General features: G+C 42.6%; 1 protein-coding gene across 1 annotated transcript in view; it reads right to left on the bottom strand.

Annotated features, from left to right (window-relative positions):
• LOC124795818 (neuroendocrine convertase 2) overlaps positions 1 to 17,354 on the bottom strand; it is a 1,530,590-nt gene that overhangs the window by 326,025 nt on the left and 1,187,211 nt on the right. Inside the window, exon 8 of the mRNA XM_047259899.1 lies at positions 3,176 to 3,264. Within this exon, the coding sequence (XP_047115855.1) occupies positions 3,176 to 3,264 (89 nt within the window). The remainder of the gene's footprint in view (positions 1 to 3,175; positions 3,265 to 17,354) is intronic.

The following is a 17,354-nucleotide window of genomic DNA, read 5'->3' as shown; positions in this document are numbered from 1 at the left end:
TTTTGTGATTCCACACCCACAAGAGTGACGACATCAGTTTATGTTTAAGTGTCGTCTAAAACCAAGCAGAAGAAGTGAATTAAGCTAAGATCGTTACCAAAAAGTTATTAGTTACGAAGTAATGAAATCTTAACATAAATTTTACGTATGTTCCAAAAAAGCCCGAAACGAAATAGTAATGATATTCTCAATATCGCGATATTTTTCCGCGATTTTTCTTTTTCTGTTAAAATAAGCGAGTTTGGCACGCTAGGACTACGCTATTAACAGCGACAGCAGCCAAAACACCTACTTGTGCATCATCATTTGCTGCAGGTCGTGGTTGACGTTTCACTTGTGGCCCAACACTTCCTGTTTCCTTAAATAACTTAACTAACCGGCGTAGGATCCGGACACTTGGATGATGTCGTCCAGGATACCGAGCAGCATACATAGCACACGACCGTTGGGCATTTTGATCACAATAGCCATACATCAACACGACATCGACCTTTTTCGCAATTGGTAAAAGGTCCATTTTAACACGGGTAACGTATCACGAAGCAAATACCTTCCGCACTGGCAGAATGTTACGTGATACCACGTACGTATACGTTTGTGACTATTACAGCGCCATTTATCACAGATCAAAAAAAGTGGTCCAACTAAAACATTCATATTGCTTGACGTACTACCCGAATATGTAATAAAAAATGGGGTTCCTATTTTAAAAAAACGCAGTTGATATCCGTTTGACCTACGGCAGCGCCATCTAGCGGGCCAACCATAGCGCCATCTGGTTTCCTCCTTCAAGCTTGACGAGTTTCGTTCCTTGTAATTTTTTCGTTTGATGCTTATTTCGTGAGATATTTGGACCGGTCACTATCAATGGAGCACCCTGTATACATGTCTTGTGCCACAAACCTCCAGAAACCTATTGTGGACTTTTCGATTCTGTCACGCATATTGCATTCCGAAGGTTGACCAACAGGTAATTAAGCAGTATTATGCTGTGGGCGGCATTCACATGACCTTCCATGGGACTTGTGGTTAAGACACTATATAGCTGTGAATAACACGAAGCTTATTGTAGACCATCTACATCCAATCATGTTCCAATGGCGATTGCATCTTTCTGTTCGATAACTGTCTTTGGCACGAGGGCGGAATTGTGCTGTAGTAGATTGAGGACTGCATCGGGAATCACCCAATAGCATCGCTGATGTCTTCCATTGGGCTCATATCAGGCGAATTCGGTGGTGAAGGGAGCAATGTGAATTCACACTCATGCTCCTCAAACGGCTGCATCACGTTTCTGGCCTTATGACTAGAACGGTTATCCTGCTGAAAGATGACATCGCCATCAGGCTATGATGTGAACTTGTCGAATCCATGCCAAGCACCACACTGCTGTATTGCGTTCCAAAGGTGGACCAACAGGCTATTAGGCTGGCAGTCATAATGTTCTGGCCTATCGGTTCAAGTAATTAAGAGAGAGGGTTGTATTTATAACTCAGTAAATTCTTTGTTTACGCTAAAAAACGAAAACTCACTTGTTTCCAATGACACGTCTTTTCTGATTTACTAGATTATAACATCGCATAGTGACAAAACCGTGCGAGTTTAAAGGGGAAAAAAGAGGAAAAAGAAAAAAAAAGTGAAGTTAGATTTGGATTCAGTATTCAAAACCACGAGATTCAGCTATTATCTTCTTTCTTCTTTCGCTTGTGTCTTTAACCCGCTGTTTCGCAGGGTCGGCATTGCTAGGAACGGATTTGGCAACGTCAATGTTAAGGGGTGGCCAGATGACGTTCCTGCCGCCACCCTGTAGCCTCCCCCCCCCCCCCCCCCCCTCCAGGACGGAATTAATGTACCCCAGCTGTCTGCATCCAGTGAAATCCATGGGATAGTGTAAACGTGTTCAGATCTCTGCGAGTCATGTAACTCGGTCGGAACGTGGGGACCAGCCCTGTATTCACCTAGGGGATGTGGAAAACCGCATAAAAACCACATCCAGGCTGGCCGGCACACCGGCCCTCGTCGTTAAGCCGCCGGGCGGATTCATCTGGGGCCGGCGCGCCTACCAGAGTCCAGGAAGCAGCGCATTAGAACTCTCGGGCAACCTGGCGGGTAGATTAAGCTATTATCTAATAAAAATTAATCCAAAAACATTGTTTCGTTGACCAGTGTTATCGATGACTCCATCTTCTCTCTCTACTCATCCTTTCTGTTTTATTCCTTTGGATTATGTGATGCAGGCCGCTAACCGACCATATCTATGCTATCTTGTCAGCAATCGATCGGTTTTATTTATTATCGTCGCTGCCTGTTACACTGTGTCATTGAGGTGCAGACGTACTCACTATGCCGGAGGAAAGTATTTCGGATGAATCATGTTCAACCCATGTCTTTTTCTGACAGGTACGCAACAGTGTGTTTGCGAGAATTCGTTGGCAGCGAACGTGAGGAACGAGTGGGGTAACACCACTTTCCATGTTACCAAGCTAGTTTATATAGCAGCTCCTCTCTGCAGCCTTACAGTGAGATACTTTCTCCAGGGTACAGATCCGTTGCAAGCAAATTATGGAGCGACGTCTCATGTTGCGAAAATGATAAGCGCAGGAGGATGATTTTACCGAGCGTGTGAAACAGCTATCTTCTTTCGGTTCGATGGTATCAAAATTGACTTATTTAGTTTGTAACATCCGGTCGAAACAGTTTGTCATTGTTTTTCAAAGAGTGTGGTATCTGGTATGTGACACTGATAATGAAATAGGAGTATGTAAGTGTCTATAACATCACGACGAAGAGGTTTAAGCTGTTACAACCTGATTCAAAGGCTGAAGTAATGAGATAAGTACAGGCAATCGACAACTTTGGACTCGGCTGTGGACTCACGAAGCGCAAAGTCCAAACAGTTTACATTTGTGTTTCCTCGTATTACTACCGTTACCGTGGGAATGTAGGTTTTTTTCTCAGGCAAATAATATTCTTTTTACCAGACTGTGTACCCTCATTGCAAGAGCGTAAACAAAAAACACTAAGCTTTAGAGAGAAATTCACAATGAAAATCAAAATGAGCTAAAGAATTTTCGACAGCATTGCTTTCCAGAGATCACTGAGTAAGCAAAGAACCTAAATTGTAGCCTAATGGTGGAGCAAAGCTTCAGAAATATATAGTAAGTAGTACACCTACCAGCTATCTTGGAGTCATAGGCCACGCCCACACCGCAGACCCCATTGTCCCTGGCAGCTGCCACCTCGCCAGCACAACGGGTCCCGTGACTGCAACACAACAAAGATAGAAAACTAGTTTGTAACAACACAACAACACAACAGAGACGTATATGAGTAATACTCTTTGGACTTTCCTGAAAATATATCTGAATGACTTCATGATCTGTGTGCTTATTAATATTTTAAAATACATATTGGCATTATTTATATTGTAAAATATGGGTTTATATTTCTGTGCTGTGTAAAATTACGCCTAGCGACAAGTAGTTATGATCAGTAATAATTCATAACAGCGCTCAGTGTTACTGCTAACGAGAAATTAGTATACAGACTAACAGCGAATATGTTCTTCTCCGGAGTCTTTGGATGTTATCGGAAACCCTTTTCCACGCCTCCTTGTTCTTTTTTCCTCATTCGTTGGAGAGGGTGGAAACTGCGTATTGCTTGTTCAAGTAGTCCCGAAATATTCATTAAATTCAGCGCATGCAGTGGCATTCACTGTTGTGAGGCTGTATTTCAGAAACGAATTAAAGACGGACAGAAAAGGTTCTCCTTAACAAGATTCGAATCCGGAAGCCAATTACTTGAAGCCAGATTGTCTCCGCAATCCTGCATGCGATGGGATACAGCCGTGGAGGCCCTTGTTTCACTGTCTGTACTACAGACGTAGGTTCTCAGAAAATTATTCCTTAATTTAAGACCTATATTTGACAGTAATTGGCTTCTTTTACCGAAGTATGCCCTCTTTGCCTTTACTAGCCCACTTCTTATGCTCGCTTTGCTACGTAGTACGTCATGTGTTTCTTTTTCCAAGCTAGTGTAATTCCATCACGTTGTCAAGTACATGGTTCCCATTTTATACTTTGTGTACTGTGATAATGTAAACGGAAGTTCACAATGATAAAATAATTGGATAATAACAGTAAACATATTCGATTGTAGTTTATTTGAAGAGCAGGTTTCATGACTCTTTGGCAATGTTATGACGACCAGTATGAGATAAAATATGCAATACAGATCGTCACGAGAGTAATATCAGCTGTTACGTCTGTAATTACAAGCTTCTTGTTCTTTTCCTCAACAGGCGTCACTCCACTTCGACAAAACGTGCCGGTTGTCACACTTTTCCTTAACGAATAGGGAATCACAAATAAAATCAATTACATGAAATCCCAAAATTCGGAGAGTATGGAGGAGGAGGAAAATTGTGTTTCCATACTTTCTGGTAAGATTTGTACCGACAGACTTTCACTGAAGCACAGAGTGAAATGTTCTCGTCCAAATTCTAATGCTTGGGCTGAGATAAGTTAAGCCTGATAAAGACGTTAGAGCGAAGTGGTGTGTAGAAATGGTTCCCTCGCAGCAAGAAGTAGGAAAGCAAGACGCTACATACTACTTTTACATCGACGTTAAAACATGTACACACGCTTCATAACTCAGAATACTAGTAATCTTATCTCATTGTTCTATATGCATACAATGATCTCCACACTTCTATTAACACTTTTTAATGTGTTTGATAGACACCTTGATCATGACAACTTGATCATGGACACTGTACTACAGGTTATTTTACGCATTTGTAGAACTATTAATCATACATAGAAATAAACTGTAAGCGCTTACTGTATTCTTTATAAGAACAATACTTTTATGATTTATTGATTCGGTAATCTTTATCAGAACTGCTGTGACTATACTGAAATGAGCCATTCGTAGCTGATTTCTAAGATATCCCAGAGTACTTTGCACCATTCATATTTTAGTCGGCACATGGACAAGGGAGTAAACTGAATATTATTTATTTTCTCATTATTAGAGTTGTCAACGAAGTATGAAGCTGACACCTGTAATTCATCTTCTTCTCCTCCTTTGTCTTTTTACGTTTCTCTACAGGGTCCGCACTGTTATATGGGTTGAAGTATTTTTGGTGAAAGTTGGTGGCAGAATGTCCCCTTCCTGACGCCACAGCTCCTCCCGGGGAGAAATGTGTGTAGCCTGCCTCATCTGACTGCGTCTAATATGACTTCATGTTCAAATGTGAGAACGTTTAACTGAATGTTTGTGAATCTTGTAACCGAGGCAGGGTGTGTGTATCAGCCCGTTATTTGTCTATATGGATGTGGGAAACAGGTTAAACCACATCCTCTTGGCCGGCTCACCAATCCTCGTCATGAATCCACGAGGCGGATTCGATCCGGGACAGACTCTCCACCCCAAATCAGGAAAGCGGTGCACTGACGCGCTCGGCTATTCGGACGTGTAAAGCTGCTATCGTTACAGACAGCAAATAACTCGGAAACACGAGGAAGCACAGAAAACAACGACATTTTATTTATTGTGCTTATACTGTATATCAGAAAAATACATGATTAAATTTGCGGGCGATTTTTGGGGCGTTCAGGCTGTGAAATCTAGCGCACCGAGCTGTCACCTGGGGCGACAACAACTGCTCTAGCCATGTTTGGTATCGAATCGAAATTAATTTCAATGATAGATATGGATACGTCGTTCTGTGTTGTTTCAGATCTACTGCGAAGCTCATCAATCGTAATGGTTGGCAAGTAACGCCATGCCAGCCTCTATGCACTCCATGATCAGGTGTTTCCAGTGGGTTAGAGATCTGGAGAGTGGTTTGGCTTCAGGGCAACAACCGAACACCCTCTTCATCGGGATGGTCAGAACAGTACGGCAGACACGAAGTCTTGCGTTATCTTGTTAAAAGTTATTACCACAGATACCTCGAAGATAGTACTCAGATGCCGGTCTTAGCATGTCAGATATGTAGCAACTGCTTTCCTAATTACTAGTTATGCGCACCAGAAGTGACTGTATTCTGTACACAATCGCACTGCATGTCATCACACGCGTTGTTGAGCTCGTATGATGACGACGAATGCAATCTAGCAGTGTTCGTTGTCTTCTGAGCCTCCAAACGGATACGTCCATCGAGAAGGTATATGCAGAACCGAGGCTCGTATGGGCTACTCCTATGTCAATGTGGCCGTTGGGCGCACCACTAGCGGCGTGTCTCTCTGTTTCCCCGTCAATGGAAGCCACAACAACGGCCGCCTTACAGACGGGTCGTCATCATACTATCTGTGTGCGTGACTAGCTGCAAAAAAAAAAAAAAAAAAAAAAAAAACCGTTTATTGACTCAAGGTATGGACGAGTGAAAAATACTTTTGTCCTCTCTGGCGCAAGTCACATGTAGTCATTGAGATCCTGCATGGCACTGAGCATGGCTGTCCTGAGCTCATCGGGTCCATGTTCGCAAGACAGTTGTGGAGTCCCGCCATCGCGAGCAGCAATATCGCGGAACTATGAACCGTGGCATCGATGATCCCGCTATCGAATTTAGATATGTGTTGGAAGGCGTTTTTAATTCTTACATGAAATGTGAAAAGATCTTCTCTGCGAAATAATTCCTTACGTACACTATTCAGAAGGCGTTACGCCAACTTACTTTGTGTGGTTGGAATAAAACACTAATCATCTCCACCTACAAACAAGTAACAAACATCATGCCAAATCAACATATTTTCCTTGTCCTCTTCGTAGCAACGTAATGGTCATCAGTGCATTTGACACAGACTCTACCTATTCTCTTTGGTTATGTGAGGAAGAGAAAACACTGAGGTTATATACAAAGAAGAATTTCTCAGAAAAATGAGTGGTTAGTTCGAAAACTACTAACCAGAGAACAAGCGAACCGAGGTTAACTGAATCACTGCATTTAAGGATACAAACATACTTAGAGACAAAATTGCGCCATTTTGGCTGGTGCGCGGTTTGAATTGAGGAATATTTAAATGTGAAACGTGCTTTTAACTTTTGAGACACGCAGTACGTCCTAGCAGAAAGGAATCATCTACATTTACATCTACATCAACATCTACATGATTATCTTACAATTCAGAATTAAGTACCCGGCAGAGGTTTCATCGAAAAACCTTCAAGCTATTTCTCAACCGTTTGACTTTTGAACAGCGCACGGGAGAAACGAACACTTAGATCTTCCCATGCGAGCTGTGATTCCTGTTATTTTGTTATGATGGTCATTTCTCCATATTTAGGTGGGACACATTAAAATATTGGTGACTGAAATTTCATGAGAATATCCTGCTGCAGTGAAAACGCCTTTGTGTTAATGATTGGTACTCCAGTTCACGTGTACATCAATGACACTTTGCCCTATTCCACGATAATTCAAACGAGCCGAGTTGCCCTTGAAATTTTTTGATCTCAATCCTGTCTGGAGGAGATCGGGCAAGCAGTCTCTCTAGTAGACCTATTGCATTTTCTCAGAGTTCTGACAATAATTTGTAGTCTTTAGTTTGCTTTCTTCACAACATTATCTAGGTAATCGTTCCAGTATGAGTTATTCGTAATTGCAGTTCTTAAGTGTTCTTTTGAATTCACACCCTGTAGATTTGTGTAATTTATGGCGTATCCGATATTTAGAGGATGCCTATATGTACAGCGTGACAATCACTGAACTGTATGAAAAGAAGTACATTATTTACAAAGTATGGCGTGCACAAACTTCATTCAACATGTAAACGTCATTACAGATATTCGGATCTAAGTTATGACATGTTCGATATGCCTGGCGTCATTGGCGATGATATGGCGCAGACGAATAGCGAAATTCTACAAGACCCGCTGAAGTGTCTGACTATCGATGTTGTCGATGATCTCCTGAGTAGCTGTTTTCAGCTCAGCAATTGTTTTGGGGTTGCTGCTGTACACCTTGTCTTTAATATAGCCTCACAAAAAGGGGTCGAATGTGTGGGAGTTGCAATCGACGCCCATCCCAGCGGCCTCTGGGTACCACAGAGCCAGAATGCCGTCCCCAAAGTTCTCCTCCAGGGCATCAAACACTATCTTGCTTGGATGGGGCCGAGCTTCATCTTGCATGAACCACATACTGTTGAAATCAGGGTCACTTTGGTTGATGGGGATATAATCATCTTCCAAAACTTTCATGTATCGTTCGGTAGTCACTGTGCCATCAAGGAATATCGCACCGATTATTCCGTGACTGGACATTGCACACCACACTGCCACCCGTTGAGAGCGAAGATACTTCTCGAACACGAAATGCGGATTCTCAGTTCTCCAAATGGGACAATTTTGCTTATTGACAAACCCATCCAAACATAAGTCGTTTTAGTCGCCAAACCATAATGTGCCTATGAATTCCCAACATGTCCCGCGGCCAACCGTGCAGTTTGAACGTCCTGATGCAAACCGTTTAGAAGTTATGACTATTTTATTTTATATGGTTCACTAATTGTCACCCTGTACATGGATTAACACTTTTCATTATTCAGAGTCAATTGCTACTTTTCGCACCATACAGATAGCATGTCTAAATTATATCATATCATGTCTAAATCATTTTGCAATTGGTTTTGATGTTCTTATGGCTTTGCAAAATGGTAAATACAGCATCATTTGTAAACAATCTAAGACGGCTGCTCAGATTGTCTCTTAAATCGTTTATGTAGATCAGTAACAGAAGCAGGCCTGTAACACTTCCTTGGAGAAGGCCAGATATTACTTCTGTTTTACTCGATGACTTCCCGTCAATAACTACTATTTGTGATCTTCCCGAAGGAATGAATTGCTCTGGTACCAAACTGCAGAAGTCATATTACCGAATAACGGAGGTTGTCGCGTGTCGACACCCACGTCTAGTTGCAGGGAGTGTGGGAGTAATCAAAAACGGCACTCTATGTTTCACCCTCCTAACGGGTTACGATGCTCGAAATAATAATGAAATGAGCAGCATGCTCCGCTGAAAGAGTGCCAGCGGAAGCCCACAGCAAATGAATTGACCAATGCCTGTGCATTTTGTAATTGCATTGCGTGGAGCTGACAACAACGAAACAAAACAGCATTCGATTACGGCACTTGGTGCGCGCAAAATTCGCTGTTGTGAAATCGCCTGTCAAGTGTTATTAAATTTCTGCCGCAAACATACAGCGTAACCTGCAGTGACCAGGTAACCGGCCGTTACCATTTCGAGAAACATATCACACGCATTATGTTTACTGCGGCATTTTGCCGACGCAGACAATGAAAAATGTCACTGTAGTTAAATTTTTAAATGCGTTTTTGTGTAATTAGTTTTATCTAATTGTAGCCGCTTTCCTTTCCCTTTTTTCCGCCCTCGAGAGAAACAAATTGATTATTCACTGTGCTGTGTACCTGTCAGGTAGCGAAGTTCACTTAACTATGGAAGACAGAAATTCGTTATGTATTGCTATTTTTGGTAAGACTACGCCAATTTATACTACAGGAATTTCTAGAAAATAATCTAAAAAAGAATGATAGATCATTTAAAACTGTAATTTGAAAATTTCGAAACCCAATGTTTGGATACAAAATTTCACGATCTTTTCTGTAGAAAAAGTTCATGTCTAAAAGAGTGTTATTTCAGAGGTTTTCTGTATCTATACGATATGTATATTGTCACTGTTAAAACTCTGTGAATATTTAATTCATCAATGCAAATATGTAAATGTAAAAATTCAATAATGGATAGTATTCTGTGTTTTTTATTAAAATATTTAAGGAATAAGGCCGTGTACACGATAGTTCCAGTAACATGTAGTTGGTTTGTGCGATTTACACCACAGTTGGTAACGAGACGGTACATGTGTACATGACAAACAAGATGATGTTTCATTGCTTAATTGTTAAACGTATCTGAGCCTCCATCCAAGCGAGAACAAAAACATTATGACGAGTCATATGAACTACACAAGCATTCTGAATTTCTGCACACTACTCCTGTTTTGGAATTACACGCTGCAATCACTTATATAATTAATAGCACTTTTCGATATGTTGTGCACGATAGAAATAGAAGAGCTACTTACAGTGTATCTGTAAATTGTCTAGAAATCTTAAGGAGATTGATCATGCTAAAACATAACGCTGTAATGCCGCTTAGAGAGTTACACGCATTTATATAAATGTGTGATTGAGCCTGATAAGCATCAAAGTTAATCGTGAAAGTTAGAAAAATTTAGAAATTTTACTGAGCACCCGAGAATGAAATGTTGGTTTTGCGAAAGAACGTTTAAACTTTACAACACGGTTCAATGTGTGTCAGATTGCGTTGTTCGCAGCAGACTATGTTAAAGGGAAAAACTAGAATTATAGCCGTTGCTGGTTTCAGTTGTTATGGTAAACAGCCAATCATTTAAAATAAATAGTAGGTAAATGAAGTAATGGTAACACTAACCCCCTCCCCCATTACATCTCGCTTAGTCCTTATACATCGTAATCATTATTTATAATCTTGTTGCTCAAACTCTGACACGTCTTAATTTCTTGCCTCATTTCTCTCTCAATCCAGTTTTGAGCATTTTTCTGTTTCTGGATTCTGTTATTGTTGTTATTATAATGTACAAGGTGATTATAGTAATAAAATGACTTTAAGGCTCTCACGTATTTCTCTTTTTACTTCACACTTAAAAATAAGTAGCCTACAGTGTAAATTGTATGTTGTCTGGTCTGATGTAAGAGTGAGTCTGAAGGCACTAATCATGCCAAGGAAACAATGTGAATACAAAATTGCTCGTCTGATTGAACTACCAGGAAATATTTTTATATATAAAAAAATAATAGTGGCTGATTTAAGAGAAACTAGTTTCTTTTCGAGGAATTCCCCGGAAAAGAACTTTGGTTTTTATGGAAGATAAGAGAGGATTGAAGTATTTCCAAGTATGATTTGTGTTATCGCGCGCTATTGATACCACGCTACGCCAGCCCACGTTTAGAAATTGTCACCGACCACGCGACCTGGAGGCCAAACTGCGCCCAGCGCCGTAACGGAGCCCACTCACAGCACGCTGCATATGTAAGTCTCACCAGGAACCCCATGAGTGCAAAGTCGCACGTTGTCATTAGTAAGGCTCATTTGAAAGTGTTATGTTAACAATTAAGAAAGGACAAATATTTGCTGCTAATGACTCACCATGCGCATCAGTAGGGCGACAGAAAATAAGTGTCTAGGAGGTGCAGTGGTGAACCTTCGCCGGCCGTGGTGTCCGAGCGGTTCTAGGCGCTCAGTCCGGAACCGCGAGACTGCTACGGTCGCAGGTTCGAATCCTGCCTCGGGCATGGATATGTGTGATGTCCCTAGGTTAGTTAGGTTTAAGTAGTTCTAAGTTCTAGGGGACTGACGGCCACAGATGTTAAGTCTCATAGTGCTCAGAGCCATTTGAACCATTTGGTGAACCTTCTATGGGGTGTATGTATTACACTTTACAAAATGAATAGTGTTGACAAACAAGAAATGTTCAAAACAAACCATTAACTTGCGCCGTGAACACCGAATAATAAATGTCGCGTCACAGTGATCACAAATGTTCGCACCATCAAGATCGAAGACGAGCTCCTTGGGTGTTACAAACGGTGCAGGACGTTCAGCTAGGAATCCACCTTAAAGAATGCGTATAGAATCATATCAGAAGGAGTAGTTTGCTGTAAAGGAATATCATTTTTATAAGCAGACCAGGAATCAAGCAAAGGCAAGTTATTTCCAGCAGCTATTGGCCAATTTTCCACTCTTCCCTGCTGCCGTTGAAAAATCACCCACACGAGAAAGAATCTAGTGGGCAGACCACCTCTAACTTCTCACAGCACAGTAAATAACTTTATAGCTAATCTACCATCCAGATTAACAGTCGGCATAATTGTATACGAATGCGTTAAGGCATTGGTCTTAGTTAATCTTGATGCAATTCTCTTGGTACCTCTAATCTTCAGGATTCCTTTTACATGCATTTTCTCTTCAACCGCCGATTGCTTGGAGCTGAAAACAAATTTCTCACTGAACAATAGGATAATGTTGTTTACATCATCTACGAATTTTCGGGCCTATTCCGTAGTTTGTTTCGCATCGTCAAGTTGACGCTTTGTTTGAAATTTCGTTATCTTACGTTTTCCAGTTCTGTAGTACGGTTTGAAATTATGCAACCATCGTTTGCTTCCCTTGAAATCACAGTAATCCACGTTGTCAGCAATTTGATGCGCATAACGAAGTAGGACGCTATGAAGCACTTTCTCGAAATTGTATCGAGCATCCTTGAAACGCGCAAACACCAGTTTTTGTAACAAGTGCACCTGGTCTTCCCTTGTACATCCATAGCTTTTCTTATGCGTCACACGGTCATATTGCTGCGGACTTATTTGAAATCTGTTCTTTTTTTTTGTTTTTTTTTTTTACCTAAGCTGAGGGTAATCTTCCATGTACTTAATTATGTTTAGTACCCGCTCCTTTGTGGCTCCCTGTCCTACATGAATGATGAATTACAGGGGTTGACACTGCTTCAGTATCACCTTCACTTATTAGCACCTTCACTTGTTAGCGCGTATCGTCGTCACTGAACTCCTCATGTACGCTGTCCGCACAGTCCGCGTATACGGCACCACACATTAAGCTGACTCATTTTTCTGAAACGCTAATTTTTCAACTGCCACTTCCTTCTCTCTCTGTGAAATTCCTTTGTTTCCCTTCTGACGAAATGTGAACTTCGGCAATTGTTGTTGTAGATATATTGCAATGTTTACCTATGTCATTGCTGTGCTTTGCATTAACACCACTAGCACTGTTGTGAGTCACTCGTCGACTAAACAGTTCAATTACGCTTCGCAGCCTCACCTTGTGCTCACTATTGGATACCTCCAGTCCCGCACACAGTTGCCATTAGCAACCAATATTGCGTCTTCTGGGTAAAAAGTATGTGGGGCGTCGAATACCGTAAACATCATTGGCCTTTTGCGACCTCACACTCAAGGGGTCCTTGTTAGTCAATTTTATCAGTTGGTTCAGATCTGTCTATCTAATCTAAACGTTGTCATTTAGCCTCTGTTTTTATTGCGGATACAGGACTATTGCTTCCTCGAGAACTTGCACTGGGTATTGTTCTGGACTTGCTGTTATACAAGCAAAGTAAAAGAAATTTATCAAACACTACGTGTGCATCTTATTACTTTGGTCTCTGTCATGGAACCCACCAACTCCTTGGCATCCACCAGCAGGATGATCAGACATGATTAATGGATAACCTTCGACCAGGACGACGAGTAGACATGTGTAAGCAATGTGGAAAACTCTGATGAATGCGCTTTACGTCTCGAACTAGAACTTGATGGCGACTTATGGATGTCCCTTTCGTAAACAACGAATGTCTTGCAGCTGCTTGTACCATCTCCAAATATCTGAGACGTAGGGGGTATATTGCTGTAAATCCTACAAAAACTACCACGCACAGTTGGGCCTGAATTGCAATTGTTGAAACATAGTACACAGATCTTCTTTTGTTAAGGTGTACCACCAGCTGGACTCGATGCACACTGGATGTTGCCAAGGACATAAACCGACAACTTACAGTGGGGACCAAGGCATACTTTTAGATTCTACGCGAACGATAACATTCGCCCCCAACTATCTGTTTTCATTAAAGTAGAAGAGTGTGAAATCGGACGAAACATTTTGAAACAGCCTGTGCGCATGCCCCAATTACTTTACAGCAGAGCGAACGCAGAATGAGCAGTGTATCATACGAAAAAAGGAATTTTTGTATTCATTACTCGTTCACATTCCCTTTCACATTTTCGTAGAGAAACACACACACACATACACACACACACACACACACACACACACACACACACACACAAAAAAAAAAAATGTTGGTCACCCCGCTGTAGTTGATTTGCGCAATCCAGTATTAGCTGACTACAACAAACCACAACAGATTCAATCCACTGGTTTTTCACATGTATCACTGTCGTAGGTTTATGCCGTGTACGAACCGAAATGCTACGACGTGATACATTCATTTCCAAGCGAGCAATCATTCGTCTTGTTTGGATTCATTCACAAGCTGACATTGCGCCCTCTGCCGCTGAAATTCTCTCTTTTCGACACTGAGTGAAATGACACGATGGTAAAACCTGTATTCGGGATGGTGGCCGTTCAAATCCATGTGATCATTCACAGTTAGGTTTCCCGTGATTCCGTGAAACAGTTTACACAAATGCCAGGATGCTTCCTTTGAAAGCACAAAACCTGTTTCCTATCCCATCCTTCCCCAATCCGAGCTTGTGTTCCGTCGCTGATAACTTCTTAGTCGATGTGACGTAAAATCTCGATCTTCTTTCCTACCTTTCTCTCGTTTGTCCCTTTTCACTATCCTACCTCGCCATAACATTCGCTTTTCTGGTCATACTCAAGAGGACGTTGCTCTATTAATATCTGAGCATGTTCTTTGGAATCTTAATCATTTATTGCTTGCGCGTTCTTCTACACATTCTTCCTGTGCGTTGTCATTTTCACAGTCGTTGGTGTATGTAGTGCACGATTTTAAACAGTAGTGCATTGGAAATTTGTAAGGTTTAGTTTTACTACTTCCTCCAGGAGGCTCACGGTTCTTTCGTGAGTGCGTGCGTGGCGCCCACGTGGCGCCCCCCGAGCTATTGCAGTCCATTCTTCCTTCCCAGGCTGAATTTCCTTCCCTGTGGCCCTCCCTCCCCGTCCTCACTTCTTCCCTGTTGCCCCCTCCTTCCCTCTCTCGGTGTTCTTATCTATGTCGACCTGGCTATCCACCTGGATTCCTGTAGTCCTTGCGGTTTTGTTTGCCCTGCCTTTTCTCTTTCATTGTTTTTGGCATTTCTGTGGTCTGACCGCTTCTATCACTAATGTGAGTCATTTGGAGAAGAATTCCCTCCCTATCGTCTACGGCATGGATACCTCTTCTCCTCCTTCCTTCCCCTCTTCCTCCCTCTCCACCCTGCTAAGTTACCAGCACATGTTACCAGTCTATCTTGTGAGGCTGTTATGTACCCATCTGGATGAGGTTCCTGAGAACAAAGGGATCACACTTCAGATACCTGAACTGTTGCCTCCCCAAGTATGTGCAGGAGTTGTTGCTTGTTGTTCCTGATCATTGGAGCACAGGAGCCACAGCTGCCTTCACAGACAGCCCTTGCTGAGGGTGGGTAATGCCCATGTGGAGAGCCCCTGATCAGAGTGGGTGCTATCAGTACGGATGCTTTGTGCATGAAGTATATCAAGATTAAAAAACCAGGCCATTTTCCTATGGCTGTGTCTTTGAGTGGTAACGGATCTTCGATTGCTACTCCTTATGACCCTGCATCCTTCCCTTCCCTGGCTACACACCGGGAGGAGGGCCAGGCTAGCCGGCTTGGGACAAAATATTTTCCCCGCTAGCTGGTCTATAGTAGGACGAATGTGGACACATTCACAGCCACAAAGCTGCTAGTTTTTGTGGAAAAAAATCGCAAACCAGTTTGGTGAAGTGGACTCTCTCAGAAAGATGTGATCGGGTTCCCTGTTGATCAAAGCTCCTTCTGCCGCCCAATCTACAGCTTTTTGCGCTTGTGATCGTCATGGCGACGTTGCGGTGCCTGTTCCACCTCACCAGTCTCTCAATATGGACCAGGTAGTCATTTTTTACAGGGACCTCATCCTTCAAACTGATCTGGAAGTCCATGCTAATCTGGGATTAAGAGCCATTCATTTTGTTCAACAAGTGCAGAAAGGTGTAAGGCCAACCACACTGATGCTAGCGCCATTACTCTGGCTTTCTAGGGAAGTACTCTACCAGAGAGTCAATGTTATATGTTATCTGTGTGATGTGGAGCCGTATGTCCCACCACCCATGAGGTGCTTTCAGAGCTTGCGTTTCAGGCACATGTCTTTCCAGTATATGTCAGACACTCTATGTGGTGACTGTGGCCAACCACTCTATGAGGGGAGCCCCTGTGCTTCGCAACCTGCGTACACGTGTAAATTGTCACGATCGTCACTCTCCATGCTCATCAGATTGCCTGGCTCACAAGAATATGAATGACTCCATGCTATATCGATGACTTCTACTTTTGCGTCTGTTATGTAATTTCACCGTCCTACCTCTTCCTTACCCTCATCCTGCCCTCTCTCCTCTCCCCCGCCCCTGCAATTCAAACTCTCTCTCGTCTGGGCGCCACTCCCCTTCTCCAGTCGAAGAAGTGTCCCACTTCTTTGGTGGCCATTGGTGATAGGGCTTCCTTCTGGGACCCCTCCCCTCAGCATCTGCTACCACAAGGCCTGCTACCACAACTCGGATCTTGCAGAAGCTTACTATCCCTCTGTGCCCTGCCCTCCTCAACCTATGAAAGAGAAGAAGAAGAACACAAGTCTTGGTGATCTGGCGATGTGGTTGGCTCCAGCCCATTTACCTCCCATTTGGATGGCTACTCTCTGATTATTCAGTAGAACTGTAATGAATACTACCATCACCTCCCAGAGTTGCAATCCCTTATTACCTTTTACTCAGCAGCTTCTGTCGTTCTCCACGAATCTCATTTTACGCCACATCCTGCAAGGTTGTCACCAGCAGTCTTCAATTTCCAGCAGTGCCCTCCCAGGTGGCCTTTGTACAGATCCATCAGTTCTTGCAGAACAACTTGCTACCCATTTTGCGACGGCATTGGCTTCAGCTTCCTATCTAGCTGCCTTCTTCCTCCAGAAACGGTAGGCTGAAGCTACGCACATATATTTTACCTGTGTCAAGCTGAATCCTACAATGAACTTTTTACTGAATGGAAACTTCTTCTGGCCCTCTCTTTTTCCCATGATTCAGCTCCTGGCCCTGATCCCATCCATAATCAATTGCTTCAACACCTCAATCCTCCACAACGCCAGTATCTCCTCCAAGTGTTTGACCCTGTTGGCTCCAAGGCACTTTTCCCTTTCAATGGAGAGACCGTATTGTAGTTCCTGTTCTTAACCCTGCCAAGGACCCATTCTCGATTGATAGCTAGCGGCCCATCATTGGAATGAAAATGCCCCCCCCCCTTCCAAATTACTAGAACAGATTATGGCTCGTCAGCCCAGTTTGGTTCTTGAATCTTGAGACATTTTATCCACTTATCACTGTGGCTTTTGGGAGTGACAGTCTCCAACTGATCATATGCTTCGATGGGAAACTGCAGTTCAGTAGGCCTTTTATCAGTGCCGCCATCTTGTTGCCATTTACTTTTATCTTTATAAGGCCCATGATACAACTTGGCACCATCACATCCTTCTTATGTTCCATGAGTGGAGTCTT

Source organism: Schistocerca piceifrons, chromosome 4 (genome assembly GCF_021461385.2).
Source record: "Schistocerca piceifrons isolate TAMUIC-IGC-003096 chromosome 4, iqSchPice1.1, whole genome shotgun sequence".
In the NCBI taxonomy this organism is placed as follows: Eukaryota; Metazoa; Arthropoda; class Insecta; order Orthoptera; family Acrididae; genus Schistocerca; species Schistocerca piceifrons.
This window is presented reverse-complemented; position numbering and strand designations above follow the sequence as displayed.